At 36.3% G+C, this 21,424-nt stretch overlaps 1 protein-coding gene across 5 annotated transcripts in view; it reads right to left on the bottom strand.

Annotated features, from left to right (window-relative positions):
- NCKAP1 (NCK associated protein 1) overlaps positions 1–21,424 on the bottom strand; it is a 103,118-nt gene that overhangs the window by 65,771 nt on the left and 15,923 nt on the right. For 3 of the 5 annotated variants that reach the window (XM_077883228.1, XM_077883225.1, XM_077883229.1), the window contains 2 exons: positions 858–944; positions 612–668 (listed from right to left, as the gene is read on the bottom strand). In XM_077883228.1, coding sequence (XP_077739354.1) covers positions 612–668; positions 858–944 — 144 coding nt within the window. Of the gene's footprint in view, positions 1–611; positions 669–857; positions 951–21,424 lie in introns of all 5 variants that reach the window. The other 2 variants (XM_077883227.1, XM_077883224.1) reach the window with 1 other exon arrangement.

The raw sequence follows: 21,424 nt of genomic DNA, 5'->3' as shown, positions 1-21,424 counted from the left end.
AATTCTAATTCCTTTCACCAAAAAACATACCTAAAATTTGGAAGTTACAGATAATAGTTTTGTGTTGGTGACACAATTTTATGGATGAAAAAAAGTTGTTATTGCCTTAATTGGTAACAGTTTAAAAGAATAAACAAAACTAGAATAACAAGGAATATGGAGCCAATCTCACTAAGCAAGAAAAAGAAGTATTAAATAAATAAGTAATAAAAGTCATTCAATAAGTAAATTGTCACCGGAGACATTCTTCACTTTGATTTTCTGTATATAGAAATTGTCTCACCTAAGAAAGATCCCATCAAGTATGTCTTTTACAGAGAAAAATATTATTCACTTAACTTTTTAAAAGACCTACTAAAATAAAATACTAGAATTAAGAACTATTTCCCAATATGTGCAAGACTCATACTCAGTGACAATTAAATAAACAAAAACAGAGAATACATTATAACTTCTTACCTTAAAAAAATGCTACAAAATAAGCCAAATTAACAATGCTAAAATTTCACACGCTAGTCATGGAGATTTTTTCTAAAGAAAAATATTCAGTCTCCTTAGTTCTATTAGAAAATCAGAAGAGAACTGGAAACTTTTCTGAAAATAATACTTACAATATCAAAGAAGACTTGGCAAACATCAATAGTATTCAGCAATTCACAAACATGGTCCTAAAAATAAAAGCTGATTTTAATCTTTCACCTATATAAATAATACTGAATTTAGAAAACACATACAAATAAAATACATTTTAATTTTTAGTTCTAAGAATTCTAATGTTATTATCTACAAGTTACAAAGCAATTTATACAATTAACAAACATCATTCTATGTTAAATTTTACATATTAAAATACTTACCTTAAATTCCATAACATCTACAAATGTGAAATAGTACAATGCCAGATTTTTCAGAATCTCTGATTTTTCTTTCTGTAGCTGTGCAAGCTGTTGCTGTAAAAACAAAATCAGAATGCATTATTCATTCAGAACAAAGATATTTAATATTACTACAAACTATCTTCTTTTATGATTACTATATGGAAGCACAAGCTCTTAGAACAACATCTCTAGATGACTAAGGCTTTTTTAAAAAACCAAAATACTTGAGACAGCAATTGCTAAAGTGATCAGCAACTGACAGCGTGAGGCTATAAAACCAATCAAAGCAGATTAGTATCAAACTGTACTACTATTAAGGAAAGTTGGAAAATGTTAGGAAAAAATACAAATGAACTCTTCAAAAAAAATTAAAAACAACTCATGAGCATGAGCACATTACTAGAAGTGAGAGGGGGAAAAAAAGATGAAAAACACTGTAACTTACACTACAAAAAAACAATATGCTTTATAAATTTGGAACTTACCAAAAAGAACATCCAGGCAAAGCCACGTTACGCATGCAAAATAAAATGTAGATACAAACATAAAATACAGTAACGGTTCCCTGACCAGATCCACAAAACACAATAATACATTAAACAAAAGCAAAAAACCACAACAACAAAAAAAAAAGAAATGAGAAAGAAGCAAACCTAGAGTTAAGACACAGGTAAACATGAAAGAGGGAAATGTGAATATAAAAGATAAATATTATTCAATCAGCTGTATTATTAAATTTACAGAAGTACTAAGTTTTCTTTTTAAAACTATTGATAATTCTGAAAGAATCCAGGTAATAACTTAATGCCCTGTATCCTAAGATTTACAGAATTCCAGTAAACTTTTTAGAACCTTTGGTCCTGAGTGCAGTCTACAGAATAGCAACTCCACACCATTTAGGAGCTTATTAGAAAAGCAGATTCTCAGGCCCACAGATCTACTGAATCAGAATTAGCCTTTTAACAAAATACCCAAGTGATCTGAATGTACATCAAGTGCCTGAGAATCTCTTGTCTAGAATATGAGAAAACTAGAAAATATGGGAAAGTGGCTTGAAATAACAATCTGGCTATCAAAATCCATAGTGTTGAAGCTCTCAGGCAGTTCTTACTTCTACAGGACGGCCGGGGGGAAAGATGCCTCTGCATAATCGAATTGAACCATCATGAAAAGCCAGAAAATTACAGCACTGCGTCTATCATCAAGGGAAGATCTTAAAAACTGTAACAAGAGTATTTAAAACAGCAAGCACAGCAGTCCGGAAGACCAGCTAATACAAGGTAAACTACCCTGAAGACTGCAGTCCCTGAAGACATTTAAAGAATTATGTTGAGAAAACACGTGTAAATGAAGTACCTCATTACTTCCCCTAAATGCCAGACTTACTGAAGGGTATTCTTACAGTGACGTGTAATTGTCTTTAGCTTTGTCTATGAGAGTAACGGACTTTATTTTGAACAATATACGTTTCAAAACAATTCCATGTTCATATGCACGTTTTTAGTCATCACCACTCGTACGTAACATCAAGCAGATACTTAATTAAAAATGATTCTATTTCTGGGGGGTGGTAGATGGTCAAAATGCGTGAAGGGGAGTGGGAGGTACAGGCTTCCGGTTATGAGTCAGTCACGAGAACAAAAGTCCAGCACGAGGAATACAGTCAAGGGTGTTACAGCAGCACTGCAGGTAACAGATGGGAGCCACCCTGGTGGTGAGCACAGCATTAACACGTAAACTTGTGGAATCACTACGTTACACACCTGAAACAAATGTGACGTCGAGTGCCAATTATACTTTAATTAAAGATAATGTTTAAAAGATTATATTTCCTCAGATTATACTACTTTTACCTTGGTTCAACATTAAACATATATGATTTATGTCTTAGTTCTTTTTCTTTTCAGTAGCTTAAATTTGAGTTTTGAAATAGGTGAAAGTAGACTCATAATAAGAAGCAAGAATATAATTCAGTTGCTACTGAGCTTAATTATTAATAGTACCTCCTTTCAATTTCAGCATCTTAGTTTAGACAAGAAAAGACACAGTCACCATCTCATTATGGCTTTAATGATCTTTTATACAAACCTCATTTTACATACTGAGAAACTGATGCACATAGAATGTAAAAGGCCTATCCTGACATTATATAACTACTTCATGGCAGGGCAAGGATTAGAAATTTCATTCCCTTTTTCCTAATAAAATGAATATTCTTTCTACCATTCTGCATGCCCACCAATTTCCCTTTTTAATAAAATCTCATCGTGGTCTAAATTTCTCATTCCCTTTTATTTTCCCCAAACCATATGTACCTAGCTTCTATAGTGACTAAAAGAAATGCACTCAACTAATGAATGTCTGAATTCAAAACAGTCACGTTTTCAAGATCCTACACAATTTGGTCCTAAATTTAATTTACCTTTTCAATCTAAAATTTCCCCTAGAGGGCAGCCCGGGTGGCTCAGCAGTTTAGCGCCTGCCTTCAGCCCAGGGTGTAATCCTGGAGATGGGGATCAAGTCCCACATCAGGCTTCCTGCATGGAGCCTGCTTCTCCCTCTGCCTGCCTGTCCCTGTCTCTCTCTCTCTCTCTCTCTCTCTCTCTCTCTCTGTGTCTCATGAATAAATAAAATCTTTTAAAAATAAATAATAAAATTTCCCCTACATTCATTCATTCACACACAGTAGCCAAAACAAACTACACACTATTTTCTATACACATCTCATGTTTTGTTATTGTTTCTTCAACTAAGTCATCCAAATCCCACTCCTCCAAATCACTCAGTTTAAATGTTAACTGTTTTCAAGAAACCATCCCTGAGGGCACCTGGGTGGCTCAGTCGGTTAAGTATCTGACTCTTGATTTAGGCTCAGGTCATGATCTCTGGGTTATGGGATCTTGGTCCTTTGTCAGGCTCCACACTCAGGGCAGAATTTGCTCCAGATTTTCTTTCTCTGCTCCCAACCCCTGCTCGTGTGGGTGCGCACGCTCTCTCCTCAATTTCTCTCTCTCTCATAAGTAAATAAATAAATGAAAAAATAAATAAATAAATAAATAAATGAATGAACGAATAAAATCTTTAAAAAAAAAAAAATCCCTGATTAAACTTCTTCCCTGAAGCAAACATCTCTGTCCTCTAAGTGTGTATAATTTCTAATAATACCAGTTTTTACCTTGTATCTCAGTGTCTCCCACACTACAAGACACTGTACCAAAAATATCTTCAATCTCCATAGCCCATATCCTATAGCTCTGCATATAAGAAAGTATCCAATATATACATTTATCAGGAGTGATTTTGACAAATTAAAAAGCCTTTTATGTCAACAACAGATGGCAGGTTTGGATGTTTTGTAAGAAAGCCTACCTCTTATGCAACCATGACTCAATAACTTCACATCTCAGAGCCTATTACCCTAATCATAAGCCAAAATAATGTACATGAGAACATCTGACACTGCCTGACACCCAGAAGCTACCCATTAGATATTAGGTGAATAACAAAGGGGGCTCACAGACCACTTCTTCAAAACAAGCAAAAATAAAGCTATTTTAAATAATCCCAATCCCACTTACAGTACTTCTAATAAGAGTTGATATTAAGTAAGCATGAACTCCTTGCCAGACTTTGTTCCAAATATTCTACAAGTATTTCACTCAATCCTCTCAATTATGTTCCCTCTTTAATGAAAATAAATTCCATAAAGCCATGCATTAAAGAGTTGAATTATAACAAAGAACAAAAGTATCTACAATTTTCAGACTTCCACCACAAAAAAAAATGTTACCTTTTAGTTCTTAAAGTGAAGGAGAGTAGATACTACTAAAAAGTACTTAATTTTAGGTTCAACATTCAGAACAAGGTTTATTTAATTCATCACCTCATTGTTTTTATAGAAAACAAAAAGCTGGAAATAGTTTAAGTAAATTAGCAAATTGTTTGATGTTACAGAACATTAGAAAACTACAATTTTGAGAATAATTCATGAATTTCATTAATACTTTAAAAGCATATCATAGGGGGCATCCCTGGGTGGCTCAGCGGTTTAGCGCCTGCCTTCCGCCCAGGGCATGATCCTGGAGTCCCGGGATCAAGTCCCATGTCCGGCTTCCTGCATGGAGCCTGCTTCTCCCTCTGCCTGTGTCTCTGCCTCTCTGTGTCTTTCATGAATAAATAAAATCTTTTTAAAAAATGAATAAATAAATATAAGCACCATCATAGATCTATAAATTAACTATATACATTGGCAAAATATTTGTACAATGCTTTCCTTAAACTTTCATTTCAAACTATGGGTCATATTCTTAACTTTCAAGTAAAATATGTAAAAATTGAAAATAAAAAGGATAAAGATTAGCCATGCAGATTATATCTTTGCCCTGAAAAATCCTGGTAATCAATCTTTGCCAAATTAAGAAGCATTTTCCACACAAAGTAAAAACTTGAAATGTGTGTGATATTTACTTGTTTTCTTTTTCAAAGAAAAACTACTGGCAACTTACAATAATGGAACCAATGCCTAAGCAACTCACTGATTTTCAAGATAGATAAATGTGGCTATTGTTCTTTATTCACCTGTGTCAATTACTACCTTCTTTCATTATCAAAATTGCTTATACATAATATTTTTCTTGATCTAAATTATGCTAGTATTTTGTTCCTCTTAAAAAATAACCAAGTACAGAAGTTTGGTCTCAGGGAATGCTTTCTGCAGTTTCTTGGTAAGATACTCTACTCTAAAGCAGGTTTTTAAAAATATGAGTTCCAAGAAGCTACTTGGGTACATCTCTTTTAAGGAACTGTCAGCTTCCCACCCTCATCAACTCTCTGCTAGCCCACTACACTAGCCTCCGAACTGGTCTCCAGACTTCATCTCTTGCCTCTTCAGTCTTCACATAGAAGCAGGAGAGTGCAAATTTTAAAGCAATATACTACCTCAAGGGCGGCCTGGGTGGCTCAGAGGTTTAGCGCCGCCTTCAGCCCAGGGCCTGATCCTGGAGACCCTGGATCGAGTCCCACGTCAGGTTCCCTGCACAGAGTCTGCGTCTCCCTCTGCCTGTGTCTCTGCCTCTCTCTCTGTGTCTCTCATGAATCAATAAATAAAATCTTAAAAAAAAAAAATACTACCTCAAAAAACTGATTCCAATAATAGTTATGCAAGATATTGATACTGGGTGAAGAATATATGGGCACTCCGCACTATTTCTGCAAATTTTTAAAGTCTAATACCATTTCAAAATAAAAGGCTTTTAAAAAAATTCCAATGGTTTCCCATCACACTTAAAATACAAAGTCCCTACTAGTGCCTCAGAAAAAAATTTAAATAGGACACCTATCTTTAAGACCTCACCTTCTTTCATGTTCCTCTAGCCTCACTCAGTAGTTGTCACTACTGGACTTCCTGCTCTATCAACTTCACCACCCTTGGCCCTACCTCAAAGCCTTTGCACTTGCTATTTCTCAAATCTGGGATGCTCTTGGTCACTTGTTTGCATAGCTCACTCCCACACTTCTCTTCAGAGATGCCAACATTAGACCCTTTTCTCTAAAATAGTCTCTTCTTCCTCATTACTCTCTTAACTTCTTATCCTGCCTTTTTAGTTCTTTCTACCACTTATCTCCAAATCAAAGTACGTATTTATTTCCATTAATTATTGACTAAAATCTCAACTTGAATTTAAATCCATGAGAGCCAGGACATTTGTATTATTATCTACTGTATCTCCAGTATCTAGAACACTAGCACATATTAGATGAACTGTCAATCAATTACCAATCTTCAAGATTCTTAACATAAAAATCATGAATTAATTTTTCAAATTGCACTGCTGACTATAAATGAATGCAGTATCAGGCATCAATTCATGTCTCAAGTGAGTTTATGTATCCTAACAAAGAGTAGTAGTATTTAACCCCTTGAATAAATCCCCACTGTTGGGCAAAGTATTTCATTATGTCCTTCTGGGACAAGAAAGCATAAAAGAAGAAAACGAGAAACATCTAAAGAGAACGACATATTTTTTTTTTTTTGAGAACGACATATTCTATCCAATATAAGCAAATCTCTTGATTACCTGAAAATCCAAATTCACCCAGAGTACTCATTTTTAAAAAGGTTCATGGGATTTTGTAGGATTCTCTTTTTATCATATATAAAATGATTCTACCAGTAGTCAATATTTCAGAAACACATTTCTCTGAGTAAAGGTTAAATAAATTTTAGGGAAAGTAACCCTAACAAGCTGCCTAGTGAATAAGCATAACTGAGTGTCTGTTACTAAATCTAATCCTCATAAGTGCTTTTCAAGGTACATGTTTTGTTTTGTTTTTTTTACTGCAATAAAATATACATAACATAAAATCTACTTTAAGCATTTCAGTCATTTTTAGGTGTTGAGTTCACCCTTAAAAATATACCAGCGTTGGGGCACGTGGGTTCAGTCTGTTGAGCATCCGACTCTTGTTTTTGGCTCAGGTAATGATCTCAAGAGTCATGGGATGGAGCCCAAGCCCCACATAGGGCTCTGCACTCAACGAAAAGTCTGCTCGTCCCTCTCCCTCCCACTTTGTCCAGTTACTCCCTCCCCCATGTGTGCACTCTCTCACTCTCTAAATGAATAAAATCTTTAAAAAGATATATACTGGGATCCCTGGGTGGCGCAGCAGTTTGGCGCCTGCCTTTGGCCCAGGGCGCGATCCTGGAGACCCGGGATCGAATCCCACGTCAGGCTCCCGGTGCATGGAGCCTGCTTCTCCCTCGGCCTATGTCTCTGCCTCTCTCTCTCTCTCTCTCTGTGACTATCATAAATAAATAAAAATTGAAAAAAAAATATTAAAAAAAATAAAAAAATAAAAAGATATATACTAGCACTGTTGTGCAACCATCATTTCCATCTATCTCTAGAGCTTTTTTTTATCTTCCTAATCCAGATATATTTTTATCCTCACGTTCCAGATACAGAAACAGACCATAAAAGCATAAAATGCCCATCCAGGTCAATCAAATTTCAAAGCTCAAAACACCTCTTCTCACTTCAACATTCAAGTTGCCATACAATGACATGATAGTAGTATAGAAACAAGCAAAGCTAAAGCTATTTTCTTTTCAGAAAATACTTGTATTTACGTGTAGCCTCATCAGACTGAAGCTTCCAAGAACTCCTCTAAGTCAACCTCTTCATTTTTTATATTAAAGCAAACCTTTTCAAGTTTATATTCCTAGTCATCTGTTCCAATTAATTCTGAAAAGCAGAATTTTTTATTTTAAAGAACAGAAAGGCCAAAAAAAAAAAAAAAAAGGAAACATTGTATGCATGCCTCTTTTGTCATAGGACTTTACTGCTCCTCCCATCAAGAGTTGTAGTCTACTTTCCCACCCTTATAATCTCAGCCCACCTTGTGACTTGCTTTGACCAACAAAAAGCAGCAGAAATGACACTCTTAACTTAAGGCCTTACAACTTCTGATTTTGCTCTTTTGTGAACACTGCCCTAAAGCACTATGTGTGAAGAACCCTCAGATATCATATCATGTGGCAAGAAGCAGCTCAGCATCTCGCTAAGCCCAGCTAGGCCCATCCCCTGGCCCATCCCCCAGGCAACCCATCTGCTAAATGCAGCTGTGATGTAAGACTTACCTGGTAAGACAAGCACAAGAACTGCCCAATCAACCCACAGAATGATGAAAGATAAGTTGTTTTAAGCTCAGTAAGATTTGGGGTGGTCTGTTATGTAGTACTAGGTTAAAACTAGCACCAAACTAAAACAACCTTTATTTTACCATCTGAATGCATTAACTTGCATCAGAAAAAAATCCTGAAAGTTTTAAGATTTCTAGTTACAAGACAGTCAAGTTAATGCAAACTGATGAAACTACTGTAATTTTATCATTAATACTAGAAAAATCACTAATTACAGGTCCTAGTATAGTGTGATTCGTCAGGTGTAACATGACCAAGACAGCACACTATTAATATAATTTACCTCATACATTGGCACCATTTTCCAATATAAATAAAAGCATAAATGAAGCTGGTTCCTTTACATCAAATTTTAATAATTAATTTTTATAAATTTTTACATAATTACCTTGCTTTCATAACCTAGGGACACAGAAATAAATCAAGCTTTTCTTACTGATTAGATGTCATCACTGTAATCAGTAATTATACCAAGCTATTAATGTCAAGATGGCCTCAGGTGCTACTGACATATATAAGGTAACAAGCCAACATTAAACACTCTTTGCTGGATAAACTTTTTACTTTTTTTTTTTTATTTTATTTATTTATTCATGAGACACACACACACACACACACACACACACACACACACGGCAGAGACATAGGCAGAGGGAGAAGCTGGCTCCACGCAGGGAGCCCGACGTGGGACTCGATTCCAGGACTTCAGGATCACACCCTGGGCCGAAGGCGGCGCTAAACTGCTGAGCCACCCAGGCTGTCCTACTTTTTACTTTTTAAAGCTTTTATTTCTTTTCCGTCAATCATCATTTGCTCCTGATCAGTATCTTTTAAATGTACAATGTGTACACTGTGTTAGAAAATAGACTGGTTACAATTTTGCCTAAGTAAACTCAACAAGCTTGGCATAGTGAGAACCAAAAAGCTTATTTCTGGATAAACTTCATTTTTTCTAAAATACCTCATCTGGATGCTCAAAATTATTTGTTCTTCATAGCTTTATTGTGATACAATTTACATTCCATAAAATTCATTGATAATATATGAACAATTAAGTAATTTGTGTAAAATTTAGATTTGTGCAACCACAAACCCTATTTGAGAAAATCTCCATTATCCCAAAAACTTCCCTTGTGCCTATTTATAGTTAACCTCATTCTTACCTCACTACCCCCAGCACCAAGGAACTATTGATCTACTTTCTCTCTCAACAAATTTGCTTTTTCTAGAGGGACATTTCCTATAAGATAGAATCACACCGTATGTACCTTTTTGCATCTGGCTTCTTTCACTTGTCTAAACTTTTCTGGAGTTCACTGATACTATAATATGTTTCAGTAGTGTTTTGCTGAACAGTGTATTCCATTAAATAGATATACCACATTTTGTTTATTTATTCATCAATTGCTGGGCATTTGAACTGTTTCCAGTTCTAGGCTATTATGAATAATAAATGCTTTTATAAACATATCTTTATAAGTGGACACATACTTTCTTTTTCTTGGAAGATGCTTTAAAAAAAAAAAAAGATTTTATTTATTTCTTTGAGAGAGAGAGCACCAGTGGTGAGATGAGGCAGGGGAGAGGGAGAAGCAAACTCCCCACCGATCAGGGGCCAAACTCAGGGCTTGAACCCAGGACCCTGAGATCCCAGGACCTTGAGATCATGGCCTGAGCCAAAGGCAGGTGCTTAACTGACTGAGTCACCCAGGTGGTCCTCTTGGGAAGATTCTTAAAAGTGGAATTGCTTCCTTCCTAGTTCTCAGATGTAATGCAAAGCGGCAAGTGATATGAAAAGTAACCTCTAGGAAAGGGAAGACTGTAATAATATATTATTCATTGAGTCAACAAATATCCTAACCTATTAGATTATCAGGCATTGTGGGGGGACCTGGGGATAAAACAATAAAATGATGGCCCTCTAAATCAGTATATAATCTACTAAGGGATGTATATGTAGATATACAGGTAATTCTCACTTTTTTTTCTAGGTAAATATCCAGTTTTAGAAGCTGGTTACACCACAATTAACTTCTAGGTACAAAGTACATGGCGAAAAACTATCATGTATAATGCTTCAAACAAGACACAGACCCTCACCAACTAGTAATTACATGGAAGAGGTTTAAAACACACACACATACACACACACACACACACACACACTCCAGTTTGAGGAAGACCGCAATAAGAATTGTCAGAGTTTCTAAGGGTAGTGAGGATGGTGAGGAAGAGGGGAAAGTTAAAGGAGATCTTAAAACAGAGAAGACTGGAATTATTTTTCTTACATACTGACAGAGAGTGGCTCATGTTAAATTTCCTCAATTCACAGGCCTATAAACAGGAGTAACGTTTATGCTTAAACTGCCTTGGCTTCTTTCTGGCCTTTTTATTTGTGTTCATGGCAGATTTAGAGACAAGGTAAAATGGCATCAATGGAAGAGTAACTCCCACTTAATACCTCTAGGGATCCCTGGGTGGCGCAGCGGTTTGGCGCCTGCCTTTGGCCCAGGGCGTGATCCTGGAGACCCGGGATCGAATCCCATATCAGGCTCCCGATGCATGGAGCCTGCTTCTCCCTCTGCCTGTGTCTCTGCCTCTCTCTCTCTCTCTCTCTGTGACTATCATAAGTAAATAAATAAAAATTAAAAAAAAAAAAATACCTCTAATACCCTCTTAATACCTGTATATCCTTATCAAGTCTTCGAACTCGGAGGCACCTCCTATCCATTTACCCTACCATCTTTTCACTCACCATCTTATGCCCTATTTCCTTTTTTATCCATCTTAAGATTGAATGGCCCATCACTGTATTACTTCCTTGTCCCTGTCTCCCTCTATCATTATTGCCTGATAAAACCCACAATGAGAGAAAGCATATACATGTGCTGCCTTGACCTCAACCTGAATTCATGGTCATAAACCATAACGAGTAACTACTCCATTTTCACTGCCAATTTTTACTATCAATTCATTCTCCTACACTCAGTCATTATGCCACTTCTCCTCCCTCTTAAAACATTCAGTAATTCCTCTTCAACTTCTCAGGTCCAGGCTAGCCTGAGCTCAAGACTCATATATACAACTGGCTACTCAACATCTCCACTCAGATTTCTAGTATGCCCCTCAAATTTAACATATCTAATATTGAGCTGGTGAGTACTATCTCTTCTACACCCCTATCCCAAACCCGTTCCTCTTGTGTCCTCATCCAAGGAAATTTTGTTATCCACTCAAGCCAGAATCTTGGGGTCTTATTTCTTATTGTCTCACATATCCCGTATCAACTCATGAGTAAGTTACTGTTGATTCTATTTTCAAAAACATTTCCAGCATCTGAACATTTCTCACTGCTACCATTCTACCCCAAGCCACTATCACCTCTCATCTCAAGGACTACAAGTTTCATACTCCTCAGAATGGCATTCCCTGGTCACTTTAAGTAAATAAGCATCTCCCCACACTCTCTCTGCTTTGTTCTTCTTCTTAGAACTCACCTCTACCTAGTATTACATTTAAATCCTTTTCTGTCTATCTCTACCCAATAGAATGTAAGCTCTACAGGGGCAGTAATTTGTCTATTCATTACTGCCTTCTCGAATAGGATTTGGCTCACAGACAGCACTCCACAAAATTTTTAAATAAATGAATAAAGTGATAAAAATGAGTGATAAAAGGAGAAAACTATACATGCAGCACACAACCTAATTTGAAAGGGTTAAAGAAAGCTTCTCTAGAATGATGACATCTAAGGATAGACCCAAAAGACAAGTAGAAGTTAGCCTAATGAAGGATTATAGAGAAAAGTATTTTTCCAGAGTAAAAACAACATAAACAAAGGCCTAGAGGCAAAGTAAAGCATGGCTATTTGTATATACACTATATCTTCCCAAAGTAAAATACTTCTTAAAAAACAAGCAATTTAGGGGTGCCTAAGTGACTCAGCTGGTTAAGCATCTGACTCTTTTTTTTTTTTTTTTTTTAATTTTTATTTATTTATGATAGTCACAGAGAGAGAGAGAGGCAGAGACACAGGCAGAGGGAGAAGCAGGCTCCATGCACCGGGAGCCTGATGTGGGATTCGATCCTGGGTCTCCAGGATCACGCCCTGGGCCAAAGGCAGGCGCCAAACCGCTGCGCCACCCAGGGATCCCGCATCTGACTCTTGATTTTAGCTCAGGTCATGATCTCAGGGTCATAAGATCAAGCCCTGCTTGGGGCTCCACTTTCAGTGTGGAGTCCACTTAAGATTCTCTCCCTCTCACCCTCTCCTGGCCCCTCCCCCTACTGGCGCATCCATGCTCTCTCTCTCTCAGATGAATAAGTAAATTCTTAAAAAATATATAAGCAATTAAATTTTCTCATGCTCTACACCTACCCAACACTATAGACAGAGGACTAACACAATATATACTACCCTATTTATTTTTAGCCAAAGATCATTGGTATACATATTTAAAACATTTTTAGCCAAGATCACCACTAGGAAGAAGAATAAAGAAAAATAAGAGTTTCTGCAACATTTCTTATTTACTCCATTGTAATTTCTTTTGTTGTCTTTTATTCTGGATGTTGGCAAATAACTTTTGCTGTGATAAAGTTAAGACCAGAACTGCCATGATAAATGCTAAGAGTACTCAAAGGGCACCAGGCTAAAAATGGCTAAAGCCTCCTTCAAACAAATGACCAAGAAAAATAAAAATTAAAGATCAACAAGTGATTAGGTATTGGTAACATCCTTTGTTATTACAAAGGGCATCATAATCACCATTGCAGCCAAAGGGAGAAAGAATTGAAAAGCTATCACTAAAGGTAAGATATAACTTTAGGAAATTTGAGGAAAATATAAAGATGATTGCAAATACCAGGAATGTATCTCTTTGGGGGCTATGCTAGGGGCTACGCTATAAAACCCCAGTATAATGTCCACTTGCAGTCTCATTTGCAAGAAAACAGCATCAATGAGCTGAAGAGGTTATGATTACAGTTTTGTATAATTAGCATATACAGTACACAATACTGTGATTCAAAGCAGATGTGGTTTGGGATCATAAAAACCATCCTGGAGAATACAATGAAAGCTGAAAGTATATTCACACTCAAACGTTGTGCACAATTTCAAGGGATTCCCAAACTCTAAGAAAACTCCTCCATATGAAAGCCCAGGTGGGACAACAAAAAGAAGATTTCCCGGGATGAAAACTATGCAGCAGACATAAGCAAACTGTCCAGAGAGAAGTTAGAAGACTGCGGGTTATAGGAGGGTGGGCTTCACAAAAAAAGGAAAGCTTATAAAAGTGATATGATTATTAGGATAAATTTAAGAATTCTATCAAAACACATTACTGTAAGTCCAGAAAAATCAACATATACCTTTGAGACAAATTTAAGTATGAAATAATACTAGAAGAATCCATTTAATTTTACTGTTACATATATATAAACATAAATAAATACATGTAATAAAAGTTATTTTAAGTCCAGTGTGACAATGGAGTGAAGCAATGCAAAATAATCACTCAGGTCTTTACCAGTTTTTAATTTTTAGAATCAGCATATAGTTCAATCTCAGAACACTTTATGATTTCAGAAACAAAAGGGAGCACTAACAATTCTGACAACATTTAAATATATGACCAAGAGTAAGGCTATAAAAATAGAGAACTATATTATTTAAAGTTTAAAAAGAAAGTAACCAATGATCTAAAAATATTAACCAAAAAAAAAAAAAAACTATCAAATATCAGGAGAAGAGTAAGCAAGAAGTGAGAAATTGAATGAAATAAACTTTCATTTTTTATAGCAAAGAATTTATAACAGATATTGTCTAACACTATTAAATTAATTTATAAAAGAAAAAAGAATAAGCATATTTCTTATAACAGTTCCTGGGACGTGTGGGTGGCTCAGCGGTTAAGCACCTGCCTTCGGCCCAGGTCGTGATCCTGGGGTCCCAGGATTGAGTCCCGCATCGGGGCTCCCTGCATGGTGCCTACTTCTCCCTCTGCCTGTGTCTCTGCCTCTCTCTCTGTGTGTCTCTCATGAATAAATAAAATATTTTAAAAAAAGAAATAGAAGTTCCTTCTGAGAAACATGACCAGGTTGGGAAAGAGTGGAATAGGAGATATACTCACTTTTTATCCTAAATTCTTCTGAATTTCTTGACTCATTACCATGCATTCATATTATTTTGATAAAATTAAAAGATCATTTAAACCAGTTTAGGTAAGTCATTAGTGCTAATGCAATTCCCTGCCAGCATCTGACCAATTTCAAATACTTTTCAAATATATCTAAGCATGACTTACTTGCATCTGCTAATGAGGGGTTCATTCTTTTATTTACTGTTTATTCAAGTTAGAATTAAAGACCATTACATGTAGAAAAAATATTAAATGAATACTGATAATACCTTTTTATTTTCTTTTAAAATTTTATTTATTGACACAGAGAGAGAGAGAACACGCTAGCAGGGAACTCAGCAGGCAGAGGGAGGAGGAAAAGGAGGCTCCCCACTGAGCAAGAAGCAGGATGTGGGGCTTGATCCCATGACCCTGGGATCATGACCTGAGCTCTCTGTGCCAAACAAGCACCCTGATGATTCTTTTTTCAAAGAACAGACATTTTAGTTAGTTCTGCTTCTTAATTTTGGTAAAGTTTAATTAATTGGTCAAGACCAAATATTTCTTTAAGTTTCCATTAGCATATATACAGATATAGAGAGAGACATACTGACTAAGGACAAAATATGCCATGAAAATACTGTAACATCATTTTATTGTAAGATAAATCCTTTTAAAACCAAAGTATTATTTGCTGGCCTACTATATGCTAGTGAAAAGGATTCAGGGCAGCCCGGTGGCTCAGCGGTTTAGCGCCGCCTTCAGCTCAGGGTGTGATCCTGGAGTCCCAGGATCAAGTCCCACATCGGGCTCCTTGCATGGAGCCTGCTTCTCCCTCTGCCTATGTCTCTGCCTCTCTGTGTGTGTGTGTGTGTGTGTGTTTCTCATGAATAAATAAATAAAATCTTAGAAAAAAAAAAAAAGGATTCAAAGATGAGTGCTTGGGCCAGGAAGAGATGTGAGTTACCACAGAGAGGGGTTTTGTTTTGTTTGGTCTCCCCTAGTGTGGGAGGCAGAGGGTGACAACAGTAAGAGAAATTGGAAGAGACGAAAAGCAGTGTTTGGATTATCACAGCGTTTCTCCCAGCAGGAGATGCAGACCTTAAGGGGATAAATTCAAGACATTATTAAAACTGACAAGTATTAAAACTGATGAGCCCTAAATAACTTGACATTTTATAAAAGTCAAAGGGGTTTCTGAAAATTCTAGCGTAGGTAACCAAGTAGAGGATGATGGCTCAAGACAGAAACCACAGAAGAGAAACAAAATGGATCACAATCATGTGTTCAATAACTGGATATGAAGTTTGCTATTTAACTTGTGCTGCTGTCCAAAGGGTAGCTAATCCAGAACCCAGAGAACAGAAGAGAGTATATCACTTAGTTGAAGCCATGGAAGTAAATGTTTTCATACATATACACTGCAGGCAAGGGGGGCAGGGAGGAGTGGGGAGGTGGGGGAAATTATTCAGAAACACCCACATTTAAAAGGCAACTACAAAAAAAGCCAGTGAAGTAGACCAAAAAGAGAGGTAATCTAAGTAACAGCTTCCTTTTCTCAGAAGCAATTTGTCACACAGATCTGTGAAGTACTTAGAAGATATTAAACTGCTTCTTGAGAATTGGGTTTTATCATAATTTTATAGATAAGAACCAACGGGCTTTTAGATGTGAAAGGACGCCCAAACCACTCAGCTAGTAAGTTGAAAGACCAGAACTCAAATTCTGGTTTATTAGCTCTGAAGTCCATCCTCTTAACTACCTCATCATAATGGAAGCCAGGACAAGACAACACATGCTCTCTTAGAGATTAGCTAGAAACAAGGAAGTCCTTCCCCTTTCCTTCTAACTACTAACTAAACCACAGTGCGTGTGTCAGGCTTCCCTGTACCCATCCTCCATACCACCATCCCACTCCCACATACATTCATGTTTTTAAGAAGCTAGGACTCCTATTCTTATTCCAGTTTACTCTCAATAGTATCATTAATGAGATGTATTTGTGTAGCTCTACTAAAAAGGATATTTTTTTAGCTAATAACATAATGAAGTTAAAAAATTATTACTAAGTTTGAGTTCTGATATAAATTTAAAACAATGATTGAATAAAGGAAACCTTATGCACTCATCAAACATATATTTATTTTCTTACGTACTCAGCACTAGGGATAAAACGGTGTTTAAAAACACATTCTAGGGGCACCTGGGTATTTCAATCGGTTGAGCATGTGCCTTTGGCTAAGGGATGATCCCAGAGTCCTGGGATGGAGCCCCACATCTGGCTCCCTGCTCAGGGAGGAGGCTGCTTCTCCCTCTCCCTCTGCCCCTTCCCCTGTTCATGTGTGTGCACACGCACTCACTCTCTTAAAATCTTTTAAAAATAAATAATAAAAAAATAGAAATAGATTCCAAAGCTATGTCTCACAACCAACATTAGAGTTGCTTTATTTTGTCTTTCTGTAAATGATGCTATAAGCTACTTAAATTTATTACAAGGTATCCTATAATACCGTGTTCCTTAAGAGCGGAGATAACTAACATCTACAAAAAAGTATTCCTAGAAGTTTGAAAACTTAATTTTCAAATTGTATTTAAAAAAAAAAATTCTTTTTTAAATTTGAGAAAGAAAGAGAGCACAAGCAGGGGGAGTAGCAGAGGGAGAGGGAGAAGGAGACTCCTCCCTGAGCAGGAAGCTGATGCGAGCCTGGATCCCAGGACTCCAGGATCATGACCTGAGCCAAAGGCAGACACTTCAATCAACTGAACCACCCAGGTGCCCCTCAAATTATTTCAATAATGGCCTATATCTCACTTCAGAATCCCTGTAAGATTGTTAATAGCACTCTCCTCACCAACAATGCCTTCATTCTTAGGGAGTTAAGACCTAATCCAACATATACAGGGCAGTAATTTATATCACTTTACCATTAATTTGGGAATTAAATCCAAAATTTTATACTGAAATGTACAGTAAATAGACAAATCTTATAATAACACCTCTGTGTCAGATAACTTTACTGTTTTAAAAAACACAAATTAGGGCGCTCGGGTGGCTCAGTCAGGTCAAGCATCTGCCTTTGGCTCAGGTCATGATCCTAGGGTCCTGGGATCAAGCCCCACATTGGGCACTCTTGCTTCTCCCTTTCCCTCTGCCATTCCCCCCACTTGTGATCTCGGACTCTCTCTCTCTCTCTCTGTAAAATAAATAAATAAAATCTTTAAAAAATACAAATTAGCTTTTGGATGGAAATACAACACAGGAACAAGCAGGAAATTAAGTTTAAAATATTTTAGGAAAAATATTTCAGAAGAAACGTTTTAACATACATACACCCAAACATTTCCTTAAAATGCCCCTTAGAATTTCCTGGACAAAACAATTTTTACCTGTTAATAAAATAAGAAATTTCTACTATTTTCTTTTTATCCAGGAAAATAACAGATTCCCTCTATATGCTCATAAGAAACTTACAGGAGACAAATTATGCACCCATCTGGCAGTCACATATTCAAAATACTAGAAGATATCATGTTATAGATAAATTAGACAATCAGCTCACACATGCTTTCCTTAATTTAAAATTAAATAAGGGATGCCTGGTTGAGCATCTGCCTTCAGCTTAGGTCGTGATCCCGGGGTCCTACGATGGAGTCCTACATGGGGCTCCCTACAGAGAGCCTGCTTGTCCCTCTGCCTGTGTCTCTGCCTCTCTCTGTGTCTCATGAATAAATAAAATCTTTAAAAATAAATAAATAATAAATTAATTAAATTAAATAAGAAAATCTATGAACTCTATTAAACTACATAGCCTGACACATATTAGACACTCAGTAAGTGCTGGTATAATTATAAACTGGTATCACTTTTATTCAGTTGAATAAAATGATGTTTAAAGAGATTCTAGGGGCACCTGGGTGGTTCAGTCAATTAAGCATGTGCCTTTGGCTCAGGTCATGATCCCAGGATCCTGGGATGGAGCCCCGCGTTGGGCTCCCTGCTCGGCGAGAAGTCTGCTTCTCCCTCTCCCTCCGCCCCTTCCCCTGTTCATGCATGTGTGTGTGTGCACACACTCTCTCTCTCTCAAATAAATAAAATCTTTAAAAAATAAATAAAAATAAAACCAGATTCTAAAGCTATGTCTTACATTAGAGTTACTTTGTCTTTCTGTAAATGATGCTATAAACTACTTAATTTGTTATGTAATATTTTAAAAATTATTACATAATATTCTATATTATATATTAATTTAATCAGCCTGCTTTGAAGCCTACAGGGCATCTTGTTCAACATCATGACTCAGAAAAAAAAAAAAAAAATTCTTTGATCCAGACTTTCCCTAAACCCAAAATTGAGTATAAAAGTTTCTACCTAGTTACAAAGGGGCCTGAGCAAGACAGTAAAACTGACTCAACAGAACCCAACAGCATCATTGTTAAAGCTATGTTAGGCACCAATCCGGCTAGATCTGTCAGCAGCGCCCTCCTTTCTTAGAGTGTAAGATAATCATCCATCTGTGAGCACATAGGTAGCTTTTTCACACGACTCTAATCATGGAAACTTCAAAATAAATTTGTGCTTAATTTTCATCAAAACAATTTATAATGGCCTTTTATGAAACTGTGGTGCTTATCTGAATCAAAATAGAAACGATGCTAACCAGTAATTCTCCCTGAGATAAAGGGAGATAAATACGCTCTGGGGCACATATTTATACTATGACTCAATGACCCAAATAACAAGGGAAAAAAAACCCCGACCATGATATCAATACTGTATCTTCAGTGTACCTAACAGCCAGAAGTCTACGAGTATCTATCATTCCCAGATGCTACTACCATTCCCAGTCCTTAAACCTCCATTAAATATTTCTATGAAATTAAACGAAAACAAAACAGAACTCATTTCTCATTTCGTAACCCAAGTTTGCCAGGAACCTCTCACCAGGATTTTAGCAGGCTCAGATCAAAACTGAGATCACAAAACTTCCTAAGCAGGCAGCCCTAGTGGTGCAGTGGTTTAGCGCCGCCTGCAGCCCGGGGAGTGATCCTGGAGACCTGGGATTGAGTCCCATGTCGGGCTCTCTGCACGGAGCCTGCTTCTCCCTCTCTCTCTCTCTCTCTCTCTCTCTCAATGTATAAATAAATCTTTAAAAAAAAAAAAAAAAAAAACCTTCCTAAGCACCCAATACATAGTACCTCAGTTGGCAAAATACAAAAGAACAGCATCACAGAATAGATGCAAAGGTTCTAAGACAAAAGTCAGGCTTTGCAAACAAAACACCAGAGTCAATTCCACAAGCAGCCTAATATTCAACAATACCATATAATTGATTTTATAGGTCAAACAAAAAATCACCACATGACTAATTCCACATCTAAGGATACATATCCGAGAGAAATGAAAACATAAGTTCACACAACTTTTACACATATGTTCACAATAGCATTAATCATAATTGTAAAAAAAAAAAGTAGAAACAACTCAAACATCTATCAATTGATGAATAAATAAAATGGTGTATCTGAACAATGGAGTATTTTTTGGCAACAAAAAGAAATGAAGTACTGATCTATGCTACAACCTGGATAAACCTAAAAACATTATGCAAAATGTAAAGAAGCCAGTCACAAAAGACCACATGTTATATGATTCTATTTATATAAAATCTCCACAACAGGCATACAGTAAGAAAGATTAGTGTTTGCCTAGGGATGGGAGATTGACAAAAGTGAATGCTAACAGGTGTGGGGTTTCTGGGGTGACAAAAGGGTTCTAAAATTGATTGTGGTACTGGATGCATAACTCCGTGGATGTACTATAGACCCGCTGAACCCACTTTAAGTGGGTAAACTGGATATATGTGAATTATACCTTAATAAAACTGTTACTTAAAAAAAAAAAATCAGTTTTATACTACAGAAGTTGAGAAGGGAAGTAAAACTATTAAAAAGCAAAAAACAGAGGCATTATAAAGTTTGCCCTGCAAATCAGGAAGAGCAAAGATTCTTAATTTACTCTTTAACAAAAAAATGTTACTGTTATAAAAACAGTGAATATGTATTTAATTGTATCTTATTAATTTTCTAAAAAAAGACCTCAGATTTAGGAACTATGGTTATTTTTATATGGAAATTTACACACACACACACACACACACACTAAATTTAAATGACTCTCGGAAGAGCTCATATCACAGAGATTTTATGAGCCCGGAGAAAAAGAAGTGTCAACAACGAAAAAAGAATTCTCCACACAAATAATGGTATTCTTAAGAAGTGCATACTTTGAATCACCCATTTGTAATCAGGAACTAATTGTGATACATTAATATACCAATTATAAAACACAATCTTCTAACAAAGGGAGACTTCTATTAACTTGTACTTATAAGAATCACAGACTTTCTAGTTCTTTAAAAAGCACTTTACCAGACTTTATAAATTCTGACTAGTGTTTTCTTCCTACATTAAAATATTTTCAAGTAAAGATGATATCCATAGGTTAAATATGAATCTTCAATAAATACACGTGATTTGAGGAAACCAAAAGATGACAAAATATTTTTTAAACAGTTTCTTAGGAATAGGGAGACCATATATATGAGGAAATTTCTAGACTAAGTTTGTACATAAAAAGAGAACAAAGATTGTAACATGAGACTACAAACAGAAAAAATTTAAAAGAAGACATGCAGAAAGATTCCAAGTCAATAAAATTCATA

This window comes from Canis aureus, chromosome 34 (assembly GCF_053574225.1).
Source record: "Canis aureus isolate CA01 chromosome 34, VMU_Caureus_v.1.0, whole genome shotgun sequence".
In the NCBI taxonomy this organism is placed as follows: domain Eukaryota; kingdom Metazoa; phylum Chordata; class Mammalia; order Carnivora; family Canidae; genus Canis; species Canis aureus.
This window is presented reverse-complemented; position numbering and strand designations above follow the sequence as displayed.